Source organism: Trichomonas vaginalis, chromosome V (assembly GCF_026262505.1).
Source record: "Trichomonas vaginalis G3 chromosome V, whole genome shotgun sequence".
In the NCBI taxonomy this organism is placed as follows: Eukaryota; Parabasalia; order Trichomonadida; family Trichomonadidae; genus Trichomonas; species Trichomonas vaginalis.
The window spans coordinates 15369603-15386700 of NC_067207.1; the positions used below are offsets into that span (position 1 = coordinate 15369603).

Consider the following 17098-nt stretch of genomic DNA (forward strand, 5'->3'; position numbering starts at 1 on the left):
CCATAATTGGCCACAGAAAAGATCACTTCATCAATATTTTGAACGGACAAAATTTTTAGATTTAAGAAAATTGAGAGGCCGAAAAATGAAAATTTTGTTCATTCTCACTCGATAATTATTAATAGGTATACTATGAGGAGTATTTTTCTTTTGAATGAAATTCGGTTTCGTAAATTTAAATTGACATTGGAATGAAAGCTAAATTTCGTCTTATGACAACTGGTAAAGACATTGAATTAGATTGCACACCTTATCAGAGTATATACGAGACAAAAACGAAATTAGCGGATGTCTTATCTTCAAATGTAGATGATTTACAAATTATTTTCAGAGCCGTTCCGGTCGACAACTCCAAGTGTTTCAAAGATCTTGATATTACATCAGGGCCAGCTCTATTTTTTGTCTCAATTAGTAATACACACAAACAAGTAGAAAAACCTCACAAATCAGCTTCTTCTAGAAGTAATCAAAAGAATGATAGAAAATACCAATACTTACCACCACGAGAACCATTTTACCAGCCAAGAGAAGAGAAAGTTCAAAACATGATAGCTATTCTTCAAGAATTAGGTTTTGAAAAGGAAATGTGTGCAGAAGCACTTAAAGCAGCATCATATAATTGTGATCGTGCTGCAGAATATTTACTTGCAAACTCAATTCCTTGCGATGTTTGCCAAGATGTTGATACTTTGTGTGAACAACGCAATAAAGTTTGCCAAGAAGCTGTAGAACAGAACGTAGGAGATTACTCTGCCAAGCTAGAACAGCTCTCGCCTGATCAAAGAGAGGCTATTAAACGCCTCGAAGCGAATGGTTTCGAAAAACATCTTGTTATTCAAGTCTACTATGCATGTGAGTTCAATGAGGAGAATGCATTAAATATATTAAGTAATATGGATACCCAGTAAAAAAATAATGTAATTTTTACAAAAAAAATTTGGAGAAAAAATTAATTTGTTTTTCATTTTCAAGAAAAAGACAGATGTATTCTTTTGGTCAGTGTAATAAACAGAAATTCATCAAAAGTGACAGCTCTCAATTTTTTGACATTTGTAAATTCTAAATTGAATAAGAAAAATGAAATAATACTAAGCATAATACAATATTCTAGATTTAATTATAATTAGGAAAAAGTGAGTTTTGAGAGTACTTTTCATAGGCATATAGAATGAAATCTTCTGAAAAATAATATCACATAAACTCATATTATTTTCTAATATATAACTATTTTATATAAAAATCAAATTCAATGATCTTAAAAGCGAAGGATAAACCTCAAAATTTACGAATATAATGAGTGGGAATATAATGCTTATCTATCATAAAACCATATGAAATATTAATTGTTGCTTTACGCCTAATTTTTGACGACAATTAGCAAAAAATGTTAAATGTTAACACTCAGTCCATTTGAATATGAAAAATAAAATTGACTTTGATTAAATGTTTTTATTTATCATGCAATTCTTCTTGCGACCAAAGATTTGAATAAAAGTTCAAAAAATAAGATAGCTTAAAAAATAATATACGGTAGTGTTTACTAATAGATGAATAGTATATAAATTCTATTAAAATGGATTTGATCCAAAAAAATATATAAAATTTGATCATAAATAAAATCGTTTTAAATTACTTCTTCATTTAAATTACCCAGATTTTCCTTACTTTTACCACCCCTCTAAAGCTGGGGACACCGCCTATCGTTGGGAGTAGCTATTAAATAGAACCACCAAGGGTATTTTTCGAACTGCCAGTGTAGTGGAAACATCCGACATAATGATTCATTATGCCAAGGTTTGATTCCCATTTAACCAATTTTTTTCTTTTTTGGATCATGAATTTTTTTTGGGTCACTATAAGATTTGTTTCATGTTCTAAATCTGCTGCATATGTAATCTATTTTTATTTACCTATTTTTTAAAAATCTATTGGATTGCCAAATTTGAATATATTTAACATCATAAAACTCCAAAAAAACTATAAATATATGTTTTATGCATAGTGCCGATACTCAAATATCAGATTACTTAGATCCATGAATAATATCCGAATTTTTTTTCTTAAAATTAAACTTCAAAACTTCTTGCAATCTTATTCTTAATCAATTGTAAATTTTTAAAACCATTTTTTAAAATAATTTTGCGTAAATTTTATTCTCATGTTGTTTTAATCGAAAATTGATACATTTTCAAAAAAATAATATTGACTTATGAAATTCATTTTTAAGGTGAAATACTATTGTTTTTATTAAAGTATATGAATAATATATAAAAAATTAATGAATAATATAAGCAGATTTTTAGTTTACAAAACAAATATGAGCAATGCAATTTCAAACTTTTGCTGGCAATTTCGATATTGCTCAAGTTTGTAGTATTTGTGATACCTATAACATCGGCTTAATCAAAATTTGATTTTTCTTATGAGTTATTGAGAAAATTTGATTGCAATGAGAAGGATTTCGACGTTTTTGATAAACTAAGAGCTGAGCTTTAGGGGTTCAGTTCATTTATGGCTGTAGTTTGATGCGTAGATCTCTTTTTTATTGTAAATTCTTTCAGCATGGAGATCGAGAATGAATCTTTTGAGAACTTTATGAGTTTTTACACCCGTAAAGAGGTCCTTCGAGGAAAGATAGTCCAGACTACATGAAGATGTGGGTTAACCAAAAAAATCCGATGGTTTCCCCATATTCATGTAGATCTTCGAAAAAATGAGCACCAAAAAAGCCAAAAAAATAGGCTTTTTATTGGATTTGTACACTAGATCAATAATCTATTTAGGATCTGACACTCTTTTTAGCCAGAGATATGAGGTCCTTTCTAGGAAAACGATCTATTCATCCATAAAAAAAATGAATTATCGTTTTCCCCAGAAATTACATGGGGAGTGGTAAAAGTAAGGAAAATCTGGGTATAACAATTATTTTTGGTTTTATATTTTTTTGGATCAAATCCATTTTAATAGAATTTATATACTATTCATCTATTAGTAAACACTACCGAAAAAAAAAAAAAAAAAAAAAAAAAGGTATTGGGGCTTCCAGGCACTTCGTGCCTTCTAGCCCTGAAGATGTTTAGTATAAATGAAGTTCTTATATACGGGTCTTCCAGGAGCTTTTCACAAATTATATATGTTTTCATGTTTTGTCAAGACTTCTTCGTAAAATCAGACAAAAATAATGTTTAGGGTAGAAGGTTAGATATAACCTCTTTTCTAACCTCTTTTCTACCCTCTTGAATTTTCAAGACTTCTTCGTACATGTTTTGTCACTTTTCTGTCACTTTTCAGGAAAAAACATTTTTATTATTATATATAAATGAATTTTACAAAACCACCGTTACCGTTCTTTGGAAATAAGAGTAAATGTAAAGATATTATATTGAGAGAACTTAAGAAACTACCGAATGGTCTAACATTTGTAGATTTGTTCGGTGGAAGTTTCTATATATCCCATTTATGTCATACAATATTCCCAGACTCAAAGATTATATGCAATGACTTCGACAACTATATGGACCGTCTCAAACATATACCAGACACAAACAATATATTGAAAGAGTTAAAAGAAAAGATACCTATAGGTAAGATGGAACGTATACCATTAGATAAGAAAAATATTGTGAGAGAGGTTTTGAAAAAAGCAGAATATATAGACTGGGATAGTATATCTTCTAGACTATTATATAGTGGTGCTATAAGAGTTCATGACATTGAAACACTTATGTCAAAAGTTTTATATCTTAACTATACAAATGTTTTCAAAGAGGACATAGAAAAATATATTGAGGGTATAGAGTTTGTGAGATGTCATTGGACAGAGTTGTATGAAAAATATAAAGACAAGGAAAATGTTTTCTTTATAGTGGACCCGCCGTTCTATAACACATGGGATTTTCAATACCAAGTAGACTGGACTTTGAGAGACTCTTTAGAAACTTTAGACGTTTTACATAACCATCCATGCTTTTACTTTACATCCGATAAAAGTGGTTTGGAAAGTGTCATGAGATGGTTAGAGGACATACATGACTATGAGTTTATATATGACAAGATAGAATATGAGAGAGGTCCCATAAACTGGAGAAAGTGTCATAACAAAGAAATTTTATTGGTAACTAAATGTGGTTTGAAATAGGACTACTTGTTTTAGGTTTTTTCCATTGTGTCATTTATTTATTTGACGTGGCAGAAAGATATAGAGAATATGAAGATGAACCAATGCCTGCAAATGTTCAGTATATGTACTCGTAAGAGATATTTTTATCTAATATTAAATGGACGCACAGAACTTAGCGAATGCACAGCAACCTGGACAACCAAACCCAGAGAATATTCCAAATGAAGTTAGAATACAAACTGCAATGGCAAACTATGGTCAAGTGCCAACAGATGTACAAATGCAAACTGCCATGTCAAATGACGCTGCGTTAGGCTTGCCACCATGGTATGCAAATATGAGATGGAAAGAGTTTTATACAAACCCTGAAGTGGGATATAAACAACTTTATGCAGATGACGCGAACACAGGAGTTGACCCAGAATATGTTTTCTACCAGAGGAGAAACAGAATGTATGAGCTCCAGTTAAAGAATGCTATGGAACTCAACAGGAAACGTAAGAGACTAGGCGGACATTAGATTTTTACATATAGTAAAATGGGTTTCTTCAGTAGTATTGGAAACTTCTTTCGAAATGTTGGAAGAGGTATATGGAATGGAATAAAATCTGTCGGAAGAGGAATTTGGAACGGAGTCAAAAATATTGGTAAAAGAGTAGGTCAGTTTGTTGGTATTATACCTAAAGACCCTGAACCAGAAGAACAAGCTCCTGTTATACAACAGCCTGAACCTGCACCACAGTCTAGTTGGCAACCAAATCCAACACCTCAACCGTATTAAAAAATTATATTTTTACCGTTCGATAGTAGTTGTATATGAAACTAAGTTCTAAGTAAAACGCATGGTATAATGGAATTATTCTTTTTCTTCCATCTGTAGTAAACCATACTTGAAAGTCTGAAATACTTCCACTCGGCGGCTCATATAACTTTGTAGGTTTTTCGTAAAAGTCATTTGCCAAGCATAAGAAAGAGTTTGGGCGCCAGAAAATGAAGCATGAACAATAATAGCAGCTGGGTCGAAAACATCTTTAAATAAATATGGTTCATCTCTTGCATATCGACTGTAAATATTTGCTAAAGGAAGTTCGACTTTCTGATTTAACATTCTTTGCAAATAATACCATGACATTGCAGTGAATTCTGTATATATTTGTTCGTCTTTCTTTGGATTGTCTTCGTAGATTTGAAATGACACTTGTGAATTTTGTTTGTCATATACAATTCTCACATAAAGTGTGCTCTCGGTATTTGCATATTCATCAGCATATTTTGCATAAACATGAATTTATTTTATCTTCTATATTTTTTAACGCAGTCTGTAGAGAAGATGAAAGGTCAACTTGTATTAGCTCAATTTCTTCCCAATTTTTCGTTTCCCTTCAGATATATAATCTATATGAACCTTACAATAAATGGAAAACTTTTATCTTCTACAGACACAAACTTCATTCTACGAAAGCCAATAGCTTTTTGACAGATGGGTCTCTTAGCCATCTTAATGGGTAGTCAAAACGATAGCCTTCATGCTTTACGGTCTCTGTCTCAAACTTTTGACCGACATTAGTAAAAAGTTCATCTAATGGTTTAGTTGTAGCAACTCTTGAATTTTCTTTTTTCTATTGGAAGCATATTTATATCTAGAATAAAAATGTCAAATGAAACAGCGTCTATGAGAGAAATACAACACAACCGACAACTCATTATACAAGCTCTAAATAGAACACATAACAAACTTTTCAAACTATTCTAAGATATCTGAGTCATTGAAAGAAGGAAACTTAAAACTGACATTAAACCCAATGACAGATGAGTTTCTGTTTCAAGACAACAAGAACCATACTGTTTGTATAAATCCAACAAAAGGAACCTTAAACGAGAAACCTATAGATGAACTTCTTTTGAAAGCAGATGTTGACAACAAAGCTGACAAAGAGTATGTAGACGATGCAATAGCAAAAGAAGAAAGAGCTAACAAAGCTATGCAACAAAAGAGGATGTTGAAAAAGAAAGCAGATAAAACATATGTTGACGATGAGTTAGCATGTGTGACTAGTGCGTTAGTGAAGAAGGCATATAAGGAATATGTGGATGAAAAAGACAATGAAATTAAAGAAAGGGTTGACTGGTACCATGAACGGACATCGAAGATTTTAAAAAACTAAAGCCGATACAGGATGGGTTTCAGGTGTTTAGACCTTAAAGCCGACAAGAACCATACACATACCATTGCAAATATTGCAAACTTACAAGAAACCTTAAACAGGAAAAGTGACGTTGGACATACACATACCATTGCAAATATTGCAAACTTACAAGAAAAGTTAGATGACAAAGCTGACAAGAACCATACACATACAAGTTTTACAACTGTTGCTATAGAAAATATTGCAGGAACGGTTGAAGAACCTGATGGAACTGGTGGGGATGTATTAGATTGGAAACCTCCTAACTTTCCACAAGGTTTAACATCGGAAGAAGACATAACAACGATGAGATACATTAGATGTAGAAATGTCTATGTCATGGAGGATGAAAACAAAGTTAAATTCACTGCTCAAGATTTATATGATAAAAAAGCTGACAAAAAGAGCTTCAAACATTAAAGACAGAATACTTCAAACCATTTACCCGTTGTCTATATTTACACGTCAATGAACTCTACCAGACCAGAAGTAGTACTTGGTTTGGAACTTGGACTCAATACTCGAAAGTTTTTGTATTGTGCACACACTCCAAAGAAAACAGGTGGAAGTAAAACGATATCTGTCGACAACTTGCCACCACATAGTCATTCTGGTACAACAAACTTCTGGCGACCATAGCCACTCATTAAGAGACCACCCATTATACAACTCAGAGTATATGAAGCTGGCTATGACGTTTTATCTCCAGATTATAACCATTCAGCAAAAAAGACTTTTCGACAAACTGAACCAGGAGGAAAACCAACATACTTTTACAACAACATCTACAGGACTAGGTAAAAAATACATGCCACCTTACATGACAGTTTGTGCATGGTATAGAAATGCTTAGTCGTCATTTTCAACTTCTTTAGCATATTCGTCAGGAGTTGTCTTATATTTGTTAGGAACTGTCTTTGAAAGTATACCACCTTGAACTTTGACAAGTTTGAAACGAGGTCTGACAATAGTAGTTTTATCTTCTGCTTGCAGTCTGTACATTTTGCCATGTTTGCCTAAAACTTCATAATATTCTCTTGTATACTTTCTTCTATTTTTACGAACACGAATGTGAGTACCTGTCGAGTTCCCATTGTTGTCATAGTCAATAGTATTTTCATATGGGTCGCGTTTAGGTATTTCTATTTTTACTTTGTCACCTTTCTGAAGTTTGAAGCCTGGCATTCTTTCTTGTTTGTCTCTTTTGACTAAACTATTAAATATATAGTCTTTCTCTAAGTCAGGGTTGTTTTTCATTTCTTCGGGGGAGTGGTTTCCCAAACCTTTTTGTTTACGGCTATTGTAAATATTTAAAACTTGTCTCATCTTTGCCATGGAGAAGTGTCTATATTTGTCGTCATATGACATTTCATCTACCTCACCACCTTGTGGTTGGTTTAAGTCTCTTAAGATTTTTATACAACTGTCAATGACACCAAGAGCAGAATGGTTTTGGTCGACAATGAAATATTGGTTTACATTTTTTGAACGCAGATAGTTTTTAATATCGTCTGATTTGAAAGAACTTTCACAGTCAGATGTCAGTTTTGTTGGATGGTATTTGTCAACGAATATTGTCAAAGCAGTTTTCACATCTAAAATATTTTTGGACATAATGGTATGGCTTCACAGTATCTTGTGTTTTGACCAACAAATATTAGCCAGTATGGTGGTCCATCTTCTCTATACCTCGGAATGTTTTCCAAGATATCCATAAACCAAGCATTTGGTGTTGAACTAAAGATTTTTATCATGAGTGCTTTCTTTGTCGCTTTAGAAACATAGGGGTCCTTGTTTGGATTCGTCATTTTTTAACCCATAAGAAATGGGTTTATTTGGCGCATTAGCAGGAGTTGCATCCAGATTTTTGCCCGCAGTGGGAACAATAGCCAGAGGTGTATTTGGAGTTGGAAGGAAGATTTTGAGTACATTAGGTATACTTAAAGAGAAAGCACAACCTATTATACAAACTGTACAGAAAGGTTGGGATGTAGCACGAGATGCAGCAAATCTTATTCCAAATCCTGAAACAAGAGGAAAAGTTCAAGGATGGATGGACAATGTAGGAAGACAAGCAGGAAACTATTATAACAAAGCAAATGACTACTATAACCAAGCAGGACACTATATGGACCAAGGTGAAAGATTCTTTAACAGAGGATATAACCATGCACAACAATGGGTAAACAATAACCAACCTCAACCGCCTCAAACGTGGGGAATGTAAATTTTTTACTGAGATGAAATGAACAATACAGCATTGAGACAAATGGGTTCAAGATGGATTTGTCGACTTCCAGCAGTTACACACGTGTTTGTCAAGTTCTTCCTATACCTCAGGAAGTTTTAGACCGACTTAAAAAACAACAACAACCAGTTGAAAACAAACCAAACTAAAATTTTTTACTGAGATGAAATGACCGAAGAAGTTGAAACGGTAGATTTGACACCACAAACAAAAAGTTCAGAACCATTGTCAAAACCTGTCAAAGAACTTACAGATGAAGAGAAAAATTCAATAATAGAAAGTGCCAGGTCTGGAAATACAAACCCTAACTATAAAGTCACTTTTCATAGAAATGGAACGGCTAGTATCTCAAAAAAGAAACAGACTCTCACAAATAAAATATTGAAGTCTGAAGGAGCTTTCGAGACAACAGATGGAAAAGTTTACTTCACTGACCAACAGTTCATTATAGAACATCTCATTGACTTAGAGTCGAAATATTCTAAACTTTACAACAAACACAAAAAGTTGAAAGGAAAACAAAAACAAATGGCATATGATATTTATGAAGATGTTGACGACACAACTGTTCCTGCAAGTGAGGTAAAGTCAGAGGAACCGAAAAGTGACGAAAAACCGATAGAAGAAGGGAACCAAAAACTGAAGATAAACCAAAACCAAAGTTAGTTTCAAACTAAACCAAGTCAACCTTCATTAGCTGGTATGGGTTGGCGTCAAAGACTTATGGCAGCAGGTGGTTATGTTAAGTAAAGAAAAAAACATTTTTTTATTTTTATAAAAATGCCCCCATATAGAATGGATAGAAAATCTGCTAGAATAAAAGCAGAGTTAGAAAGATATGGTTGGAAAGTTTCGAAGAATTTTAAATATAGGAAGGGAAGACCCATAAAAGTCTATGACAAATTGTCTGGTCTTCGCTACGAAATGGATTGGAAACAGCACGCGCAAATTATCCAAACAGACTAGAGAGGTTAGAAGAAGAACGTCTTATGGACATGCCTTTCGATGTTCTGAACCTCAAGTTGAAGGACACGACGGCTTTGCCAGATTCTACTGGAAACATGACGAACAATTGCATCCTTTGAGAAGGAAAAAAGGAAAAGGTGAAGACAAACATGCTCCCATGGAAAGAACAAGATATGCATATGAAAAGTACCGTGAAGTTAGAAGTCAAATTACATCTGGTCGAACCTTTACAGTAAACTTTGACGAAGGAAAGAACAAAGAAGGCTTCATGGGTGTACTTGCTGCCATACAAGACGGAAATAAGAAAGGATACAATCTCAGACTAACCATAACAGATTTGGACGGTCACATTTACTATGCACATGGCAATGTCACAACAGCGCACAACTTCTTGACGCTTTCAAGACTACAAAGAGAGAACAAATGGTTGACTCCGACTCAGACATTTTGAATGCAATTGAAGGAATTGCAAGTGTAAAATTTGAATGGTACCAACCTAACCCTCAAGCAGTCAGACAACATGCTGGATACTTCCCGTTCATAAATAAGTCTGACATTGACTTGACAAGGTATGGAATTTACAATTCAATTGAAACAATTGTCAATGAACCTTGTATTCTTACATGTCTCAGGAACTCTGGTCTTGTTACAGATGAGAAGATGAAGTATCTTGAGTCATGTGTGAAGACAAGGTACATTCTCAGAGGTCAATTGGCAAAATTGCACCGTTGGCAAATGTCAATATCCGAGTCAACATACCTACAGCTAAAGGTTCTTCACATGACGACTATGTTGTTGACAAAGACTTACCATGGTTGAAGATTGTAATTGTCCACAACCACTTCATGTTGAACGAAAGTCTTACAAACCCATTGTTCGGAAAAGGCAAGTGCAACATTGTCAGAGCTGTTAAACATTCTTTTCGAGAAAGGTTTGTTGGAACCAATTCCAGATGACAAGCTGACAGAAACTTTTGTACCAAAAGACGAAACAAACTTTTCATTGTTAGCAAGACCAAAAGTTGTTCCAGACAAAGTTCTAGTACAAAAGAAGTACACAATTCCAAAAGGAGTTGGATTGTTCGGATACCAACCTGAACCAGAAGAACTTCCAATGAGGTTGCAAGAACTTCAAGATGCTATAAACAAACTTCCATTGAGACATCCAATTGACGTCAAATTGTATTGGAGAGCATCTGAGTTAGGTCAGAAGGTTTTATATGAAACAGGTTGCTTCGACGATGTTTATGAGATAACAGGAGAAGTTTCTCAGAAGATAAGAGACTCACTTGAATTTCCACGAACTGGTCCGATTGGATGCGACAAGTTCGACTCAGATGAAAAGATATACTATGTCGACCTTAACGCTGCGTACATGAGGTTCGTCCAATATATCCCGACTGGAATTCCAAACGAAGATGGTGAGTTCCCGGGAAGGAACTATACAGTTGGAAAAGTCATACAACAACTGTATGATATTAGGAAAGCTTCAAACCCCAAACTTGCAATGACACTCAAATTGCTTATGAATTCGACATGGGGATATTCCATTAAAAAACCTCAAGAGATGAAGAGTAAACATTATGAGAAGGTCGACAACTTTGTTGAAAGGTTTTCTCCTTTTGTTTTGAAGTACGAATTCACTCAAGGTCAAAGTGGCTTAGTAACCACATTAAAACCTATTGTCGAACATTGGTCTTACCCTCAGTTCGCAAAAGCAGTCCTTGACAACTACAACAAATTCTTCTCCGAAGTCAAATCGAAAGTGAAGGTTTACTATGAGAACATTGACGCACTCATGACGAACGAAGAAGGGTACAACAAACTCATTGAAATGGGAATGGTCGGTGAGAAGATGGGTCAATTCAAATTGGACAAAATTTTCACCGAAGTTCATGTCCTCTCCAAGCGTAAGTACTGGGGCATACTTGAAGACGGCACAGAAATAAAACATTGCATGAAATAAAAAATTTTTATATTCCTTCCTAGCTAATTTCCGTTTAATTTCATGGTCGCCCTCGGAGTCTTTGAATCGGACAGGTCGAGTTACACCATTCTTGGTCTCAAACTCATATATAACCTGTTTGTCTGTATTTTCGTCGACTATGGCACGAGACACGAACATTGACCAAACGGACAAAAAGTGTCATTTCGGATGGTCACGCAGCCAATCGCATTCGAGCACTTCGAAGAAGCCTTACGTTCCAAGGGAGAGGGTGTCTGGTGCAAGGCAGAGGTCATGAGACTCTACGAGCAGTACATCCTCAATGCCTGGGAGGACAAATCGTCCTTGGATTGGCAAATCTACCAACTCCTCTGGGACGACCTCCTACGCAACTGGGAGAACGAAAGAGTCCAATTCAAAGGTCGGGAACTAATTTTGCAAATTGACCTTAATTTCACATACTTATCCAAATAAACACCTAAATTTACTTGGGGTTTCCCCCTAAAATAAAATTTTTTTACTCTTAGAACCACTCGAGGTTCTCCTTACGGTTGTTGAGCTTGTCACCGTCAATGTGTCTGACCCTCGTCTTCTTGTCTGGATTTGGAACCCATTGAATTGCGACAAGCTTGCCCATGGAAATTGAACCGCGATTCCGAAGGTTAAGGTTCAAGTGTCCCAAGTTGTTGAGGACTGGGGTAAGAACCTTGCCGGTCTCCTTGTTGCGGATTTGGTATGGGTAGGGTTGGGAAATTTCGTAAGTGTCATCGGCAACAAGGGTTGCCCATGTAGCGGCTTCAGGAACTTCTTCTTCTTCCTCTTCTTCCTCTTCTTCCTCTTCTTCGTGTTTCTCTTCTTCCTCGACAATTCCTTCGGCAATTCTGTGTTCACGAAGTACGGTGTTGGAGGTTCTGTCCTTTCCGAGTACCTTCCAGATGGCATCTATCTCTTCGAAGAAACGGTAGATGAGTCTGGCAAGGTCTCGGTTCTCTCTCGCGTAAATGCGCAAGGTTTCCGTCAAATCGTTCAGGACTTTCTCATTGGAAGCTTGGTTCATGAGGAACTCACCTTTAAGTCCCTTCATCTCTTCCATAAGACTACTTTGGAGAGTCTTAACGGTGTTTGTCAGATGAGCTTTCAAATTCAAAATTTGAATTTGAACTGGGCGCTTGTCTGGCAACATTGAAAGGACATCTGCCATTGTGTTCGGCTTCGGTGCTTGTTCGGACATCGAAAAAATGAAGTGGTTTGAGAATGACGGTTTTACTTCAAAAAGCTTGTTATGACGGTTAAGTCATACAACAAGTTTAAAATAATATCTTGTTCTTCTTCTGAACGTTTGTTGTCTCTTCCGATAAAAGTTTCGAACATGAGAACCAAAAAACGTTTTTTGAGATTGCGGAAGAGTTCAGGCAAACGTTCATATTCTGGATATGTTGGGAGCAGTTCAAAACATCTGAGCTGACTTTCGGACAAAATTGGGACAATGTCAGAAAATTCATCTTTGGTCGGACTGCTTGAAGGTAAGTCCCTTACATGTAAGTAGCTCTGGTAAAGTCTTCTCATTTCTGCTAACTTTTGGAGTATAGCTTCGTAGTTTAGAAGTTTTAATTTTAATTGTCTTATTCCACTCTTTACTTCTAAACGGTAAGTATCCATGAGGTCAAGAGTAGCTTTGGTAGCTTTAAGTGGAGCTATTTGTTCCTTGACTTCTGCAATTTTGGTTGCAATTGTGGTTTGAGCTCCTTCAAGTTCGCCGTCTATGTCGTTCTCAACGCCTTCAACCATGGCTTGAAACTCTTCATCGGTCCATTGAGATTGGTGTGGACGAATTTAACTTGCTTCATTCAAAAAATGAAAAAAAATGTTTTTACTCAAAACGTTAAGGTTGACTGAACTGGTTGGATGTCGCCTTCACAGGTTATGTAGAACGGCTGACCCGAGAAGTGAAGGAGAGACTGAATTGCCAATTTCATATGGGGTAGGGGGTTCTCCTTGTTTGGTATTTTTATCCAAGGACGTTTGTTTAGGAACTTAACAAGAGCTTCTCTTTTGGCGTCCTTTATGTCGTCGTAGGCTGTCCCGTCTGGTATTTGAATTGGAATTCCAGTCGAAGTCTCGAGCTGAAGTGTAGACCTTCCAGAAATAGTGGTGAACTTGACCTTGGGCTTCATTACCCTGCGCAAGTACTGCTTAACAACTTCATTTATCTCTATAAGGTAAATTGCCTCGTCAAATCCTTCTGGTATTCCGAGTCCTTCCATCCGACAGGAAAATATTTTCCCGACAACTGGAAAAAATTTTCCTTCCGACAGGAAGGACTCTTCCAGTTGTCCGTCCGTAAACCATTCAAATTTTCGAAAATTGAGAACTTTTGGTCGAACTTCAGAAAAAGTTTTTCCTTCCGACAGGAAAATTTTTTCCTTCCAACAGGAAAAGTTTTTTCTTCCAACAGGAAAGGTTTTTCCTTCCGACAGGAAAGGTTTTTCCTTCCGACGGTTAAGCCACAAACAGATGTCCGACGTACCACCAACCGAGCCCATTCCCAAACCAGAGGAACCTAAAGCACCAGCCCCTGCACCTCAGCAACCTCAGTTCCAGCAAGTCCCTCCACCAAATTACTACCAATTTCCACCTCAAGGTTACTACCTACCACAAGGCTTCCCGAACTACCCTCCTCCTCAGCCTATGCCTTACTTCCCCAACCCTTGGATGTTTATGCAAAACCCTGCCCCACAATTCCAATCTCAATCCAAGAGAGACCAAGAGTTCGAGGAAGGTCTGAACCGCTTACGCAAAGAGTATGCTACTACCCCAATGGAAGAAGACAGGCTTTCAGTCTCTTCCCTCAAATCGACCGATTCGACTCGTACCACAGATTCGGTTCGTGACCGTGAAGACTACCTCAAGCAGTCTGAGAGACTCTTCATCCTACAACCATTTACAGTTGGAGCTCTCAAGAACATGCGCAATTACGAAGGTCAGACACCAGCTGGAGACCGCAAAACAGACGTACTCGCAAGAGCAGTCCAACTGGTCAAGACAAAGACGGAGATAGTTGACTTCATTCTTGCAGCTTGCCCATACAAGTAAAAAAATAAACAATTACGAGTTAAACTTTTTACTCTTTCTTTTCTGAGTTGTTTAGAGCTGGTTTCTCTTGTAGAAACCTTTCGTACTCTTCCATGGTCATGTAATTGCGAATTTGGTACGCAATTCCAGGTTCGTTGTTTTTGAACCTTACGTATGTAACGCTTCCATCTTCCTCAGGGAAGTAAGCTGCTAACATCTGACCAAGTTTTCTCGGTGACTCGGAGCTCATTAAAAATGTCACTTTTTAAACGTTAAGTTTTTAGTCTTATTTTACCCTTTGTTTACCCTTTGTTTACCCTTTGTTTGTCAAGGTAGTATTGGAGTGCAATTTCTCCAAATTCTCTGTGTCGGAGTTCTTCAGCATTTTCCAAGGTGTACCTGGAGAACTCAAAGAAGTTGTCAAGAAGATACTGCCATGCTGCTCTTCTGAGTTCGTCGGTATTTTGGAAGTGTTGCACCTTCGAGTCTTCGGACATGAAAAAATGACACTTTTTCAGCAAAAATATATTTTAGGGTAGATGGGTATATCTAACCTGTTTTCTAACCTCTTTTCTACCCTCTTGAATTTGTCATGAGTTTTCCCGAAATAAAAAATAAAGTTGGTTTTTTTAAAAAATATTTTTTTATTTTTATTGTAAGAACATGTTAGCAACAACAGCACCAAACTCGTTAGTCATGAATCCAACATCTATGTTAGTAGAAATGAAAAGCTTCATTCCTTCTTCATATACTTTCGAAACAGAAATCCAGAAGATAAAGCAAGAACTTCTCCAAGGAGATTTAGATTGCACTGCAAAAGATGAAACAAATGAAGAATATCTTTATGAAATGCAGGATATTATTGACCATCTACCTAAACTTCCTGAAATACAACAACAAAAGCTTACTATTCCAGAATTCGATGAAATAGAAGTCAAAGCAACTGACTCAGTAGAAATAAAGAAGTTCATACGTAAGGTTAACTATGAGTTTCTTGGATTTCATTGCAACCATAAGGTTATGGACAAAGATTGCGACATGGTATATAAGAACATCTCTGACCTTTACAAATCCGAAGAATTTAAGACCTACGACAACTTTGTTTCGTTAGTTGCAAAATGTGTTTGGGAAATAAGAGATAAAGATAGTAGGGGTAAGGTATGGAACGAACAAATAAAACCCGCAACTTTTGAGTTAAAGAGAGCAATTGACGCCTTAGTCATACTAGCAGGTAAGATTTCAATGTACAATGCTAAAATGAACCCACAATGTTCAAAATGTAAAGCAGCAATGAGGAAATATAACTACTCCGTCAAAGAGATAGAACGTATGCGAAACGACTATGCTGACTTAAAGAAAGAAGTAGAGAAACCAGCAGAAGATAAAATGGACATGTTGACATTTCTGAACAAAAACTATCCAACAGCTGACGATTTCCTTCTATCTGATGTCAAGAAGAAATATAAAGAAACATTCGGCATTGTTAAAACATTCGATGTACTGACAGAAGAAATAGAAGCTACGAAATTGTTTAGAATTTCACGAATTCACAATGTTTACCATGTAAAACGCTTATAAAATAACTGGGGTAGAAAAGAGGGTAGAAAACGGGGTAGATATACCCTTCTACCCTAAAATATATTTTTGCTGAAAAAAATGACCAAATTTCATGAAATTTCTCTAGACCGACTTTTACAGGGGTAGCCAAAACTCTATGAAAACAGTGAAAAATAACAGAGTATTTTGACAACTTCAAACAAGCAGAGTAAATGAACCATTTATTTTTATTGACTTTTTACAATTTGAACTTTGTTTGCGTAGATATGAATTCTGAAAGAAGTATGAGGGTCTTGTATGACTTTGTACTTCTCCCATAGTTCATGTCTGTCAAACTTACCTGCCATGGACTCTTTCATAAGTTCCATGAAATCGTCTTCGGACAATCCAGGGAAAAGTATGATATCAGTAAGTATTCTTTTAACATCCTTACTTAAACTCTTTGCTGTCTGTACACAAATGACAACTGAGATGTTAAAGTGTCTGAGCTTCTTAAGAATTCGACACATATCTTGTTCTCTGTTCTTTAACAAAGGATGAGAAGCAAAGTCATCTAAAATAAGAAGACATCTATGAGGGTAAGTCTTCCAATCGTACGATTGCAATTTCTTCGAAATGTATTCTATCTCTTTCTGTTTGTTTCTGAAGTGTTTCTTCTCTAATATTCTCTGCATTTCCTCATTTGGGTCTTTAAACTTCGAATTTATATACTCATTTATAGCATTGTACTTCAAAACTCTTCTTTGGTACTTCTTTATCCAATCTAACAACTCAGAGTCTTTTATACATACTAACTTAGACTTCTTTATAATATCTTTGAACGAATTGACGGTTTGGTCAAATTGACCAGAAGTACTACAAATAACAACTAACTCATAGAATGGGTTCTTCTCATCTAGTTCTTGTTGTTGTGCAGCCATTTTAAGATAAGTGAAAGTCTTACCCGACCCAGGTGGTGCAATTAGACCTGTTATACCATTCTGAGCAAATAAGAACTTGTCATGT

General features: G+C 35.8%; 14 protein-coding genes and 1 pseudogene across 15 annotated transcripts, besides 3 other annotated features; 10 read left to right on the forward strand and 5 right to left on the reverse strand.

Annotated features, from left to right (window-relative positions):
• Positions 1–212: 212 nt before the first annotated feature.
• On the forward strand, positions 213–908 carry TVAGG3_0341020 (UV excision repair protein RAD23 family; the record flags this gene model as incomplete). The annotated part of the gene is made up of 1 exon (XM_001581300.2): positions 213–908. The coding sequence occupies one exon, from the start codon at positions 213–215 to the stop codon at positions 906–908; it is 696 nt and encodes a 231-aa protein (XP_001581350.1).
• A 94-nt stretch (positions 909–1002) lies between these two features.
• Positions 1003–1039: a mobile genetic element.
• Positions 1003–1039: a terminal%2Cinverted (terminal inverted repeat of Banshee-A3 transposon ID:TVAGG3_0341030).
• Positions 1040–4277: 3238 nt separating this feature from the next.
• On the forward strand, positions 4278–4640 carry TVAGG3_0341040 (uncharacterized protein; the record flags this gene model as incomplete). Its single annotated transcript, XM_001581299.1, has 1 exon — positions 4278–4640. One exon carries the CDS (start codon positions 4278–4280, stop codon positions 4638–4640), a length of 363 nt encoding a protein of 120 aa, XP_001581349.1.
• An 18-nt stretch (positions 4641–4658) lies between these two features.
• TVAGG3_0341050 (serine threonine-protein phosphatase family) lies at positions 4659–4901 on the forward strand (the record flags this gene model as incomplete). Its single annotated transcript, XM_001581298.2, has 1 exon — positions 4659–4901. The coding sequence occupies one exon, from the start codon at positions 4659–4661 to the stop codon at positions 4899–4901; it is 243 nt and encodes an 80-aa protein (XP_001581348.1).
• A 1267-nt stretch (positions 4902–6168) lies between these two features.
• Positions 6169–17098: part of a mobile genetic element that runs on past the window's edge.
• On the reverse strand, positions 7156–7674 carry TVAGG3_0341070 (uncharacterized protein; the record flags this gene model as incomplete). The annotated part of the gene is made up of 1 exon (XM_051230752.1): positions 7156–7674. One exon carries the CDS (start codon positions 7672–7674, stop codon positions 7156–7158), a length of 519 nt encoding a protein of 172 aa, XP_051100482.1.
• Positions 8132–8533, forward strand: TVAGG3_0341080 (uncharacterized protein; the record flags this gene model as incomplete). Its single annotated transcript, XM_051230753.1, has 1 exon — positions 8132–8533. The coding sequence occupies one exon, from the start codon at positions 8132–8134 to the stop codon at positions 8531–8533; it is 402 nt and encodes a 133-aa protein (XP_051100483.1).
• Positions 9789–10514, forward strand: TVAGG3_0341090 (annotated as a pseudogene). Its single transcript has one exon. A coding segment is annotated over exon 1 (726 nt).
• On the forward strand, positions 10634–11485 carry TVAGG3_0341100 (DNA/RNA polymerases family; the record flags this gene model as incomplete). The annotated part of the gene is made up of 1 exon (XM_051230754.1): positions 10634–11485. One exon carries the CDS (start codon positions 10634–10636, stop codon positions 11483–11485), a length of 852 nt encoding a protein of 283 aa, XP_051100484.1.
• On the forward strand, positions 11675–11938 carry TVAGG3_0341110 (uncharacterized protein; the record flags this gene model as incomplete). Its single annotated transcript, XM_051230755.1, has 1 exon — positions 11675–11938. The coding sequence occupies one exon, from the start codon at positions 11675–11677 to the stop codon at positions 11936–11938; it is 264 nt and encodes an 87-aa protein (XP_051100485.1).
• On the reverse strand, positions 11988–12695 carry TVAGG3_0341120 (cytochrome B-C1 complex subunit 6, mitochondrial family; the record flags this gene model as incomplete). The annotated part of the gene is made up of 1 exon (XM_001292460.2): positions 11988–12695. One exon carries the CDS (start codon positions 12693–12695, stop codon positions 11988–11990), a length of 708 nt encoding a protein of 235 aa, XP_001292461.2.
• TVAGG3_0341130 (uncharacterized protein) lies at positions 13339–13728 on the reverse strand (the record flags this gene model as incomplete). Its single annotated transcript, XM_051230756.1, has 1 exon — positions 13339–13728. The coding sequence occupies one exon, from the start codon at positions 13726–13728 to the stop codon at positions 13339–13341; it is 390 nt and encodes a 129-aa protein (XP_051100486.1).
• Positions 13979–14094, forward strand: TVAGG3_0341140 (uncharacterized protein; the record flags this gene model as incomplete). Its single annotated transcript, XM_051230757.1, has 1 exon — positions 13979–14094. A coding segment is annotated over one exon (116 nt), but the record flags the coding sequence as incomplete, so codon positions are not given.
• Positions 14339–14557, forward strand: TVAGG3_0341150 (uncharacterized protein; the record flags this gene model as incomplete). Its single annotated transcript, XM_051230758.1, has 1 exon — positions 14339–14557. A coding segment is annotated over one exon (219 nt), but the record flags the coding sequence as incomplete, so codon positions are not given.
• On the reverse strand, positions 14586–14786 carry TVAGG3_0341160 (uncharacterized protein; the record flags this gene model as incomplete). The annotated part of the gene is made up of 1 exon (XM_051230759.1): positions 14586–14786. One exon carries the CDS (start codon positions 14784–14786, stop codon positions 14586–14588), a length of 201 nt encoding a protein of 66 aa, XP_051100489.1.
• Positions 15200–15930, forward strand: TVAGG3_0341170 (organellar and viral DNA polymerase type B; the record flags this gene model as incomplete). The annotated part of the gene is made up of 1 exon (XM_051230760.1): positions 15200–15930. A coding segment is annotated over one exon (731 nt), but the record flags the coding sequence as incomplete, so codon positions are not given.
• Positions 16321–17013, reverse strand: TVAGG3_0341180 (protein of unknown function, DUF4106 family; the record flags this gene model as incomplete). Its single annotated transcript, XM_051230761.1, has 1 exon — positions 16321–17013. The coding sequence occupies one exon, from the start codon at positions 17011–17013 to the stop codon at positions 16321–16323; it is 693 nt and encodes a 230-aa protein (XP_051100491.1).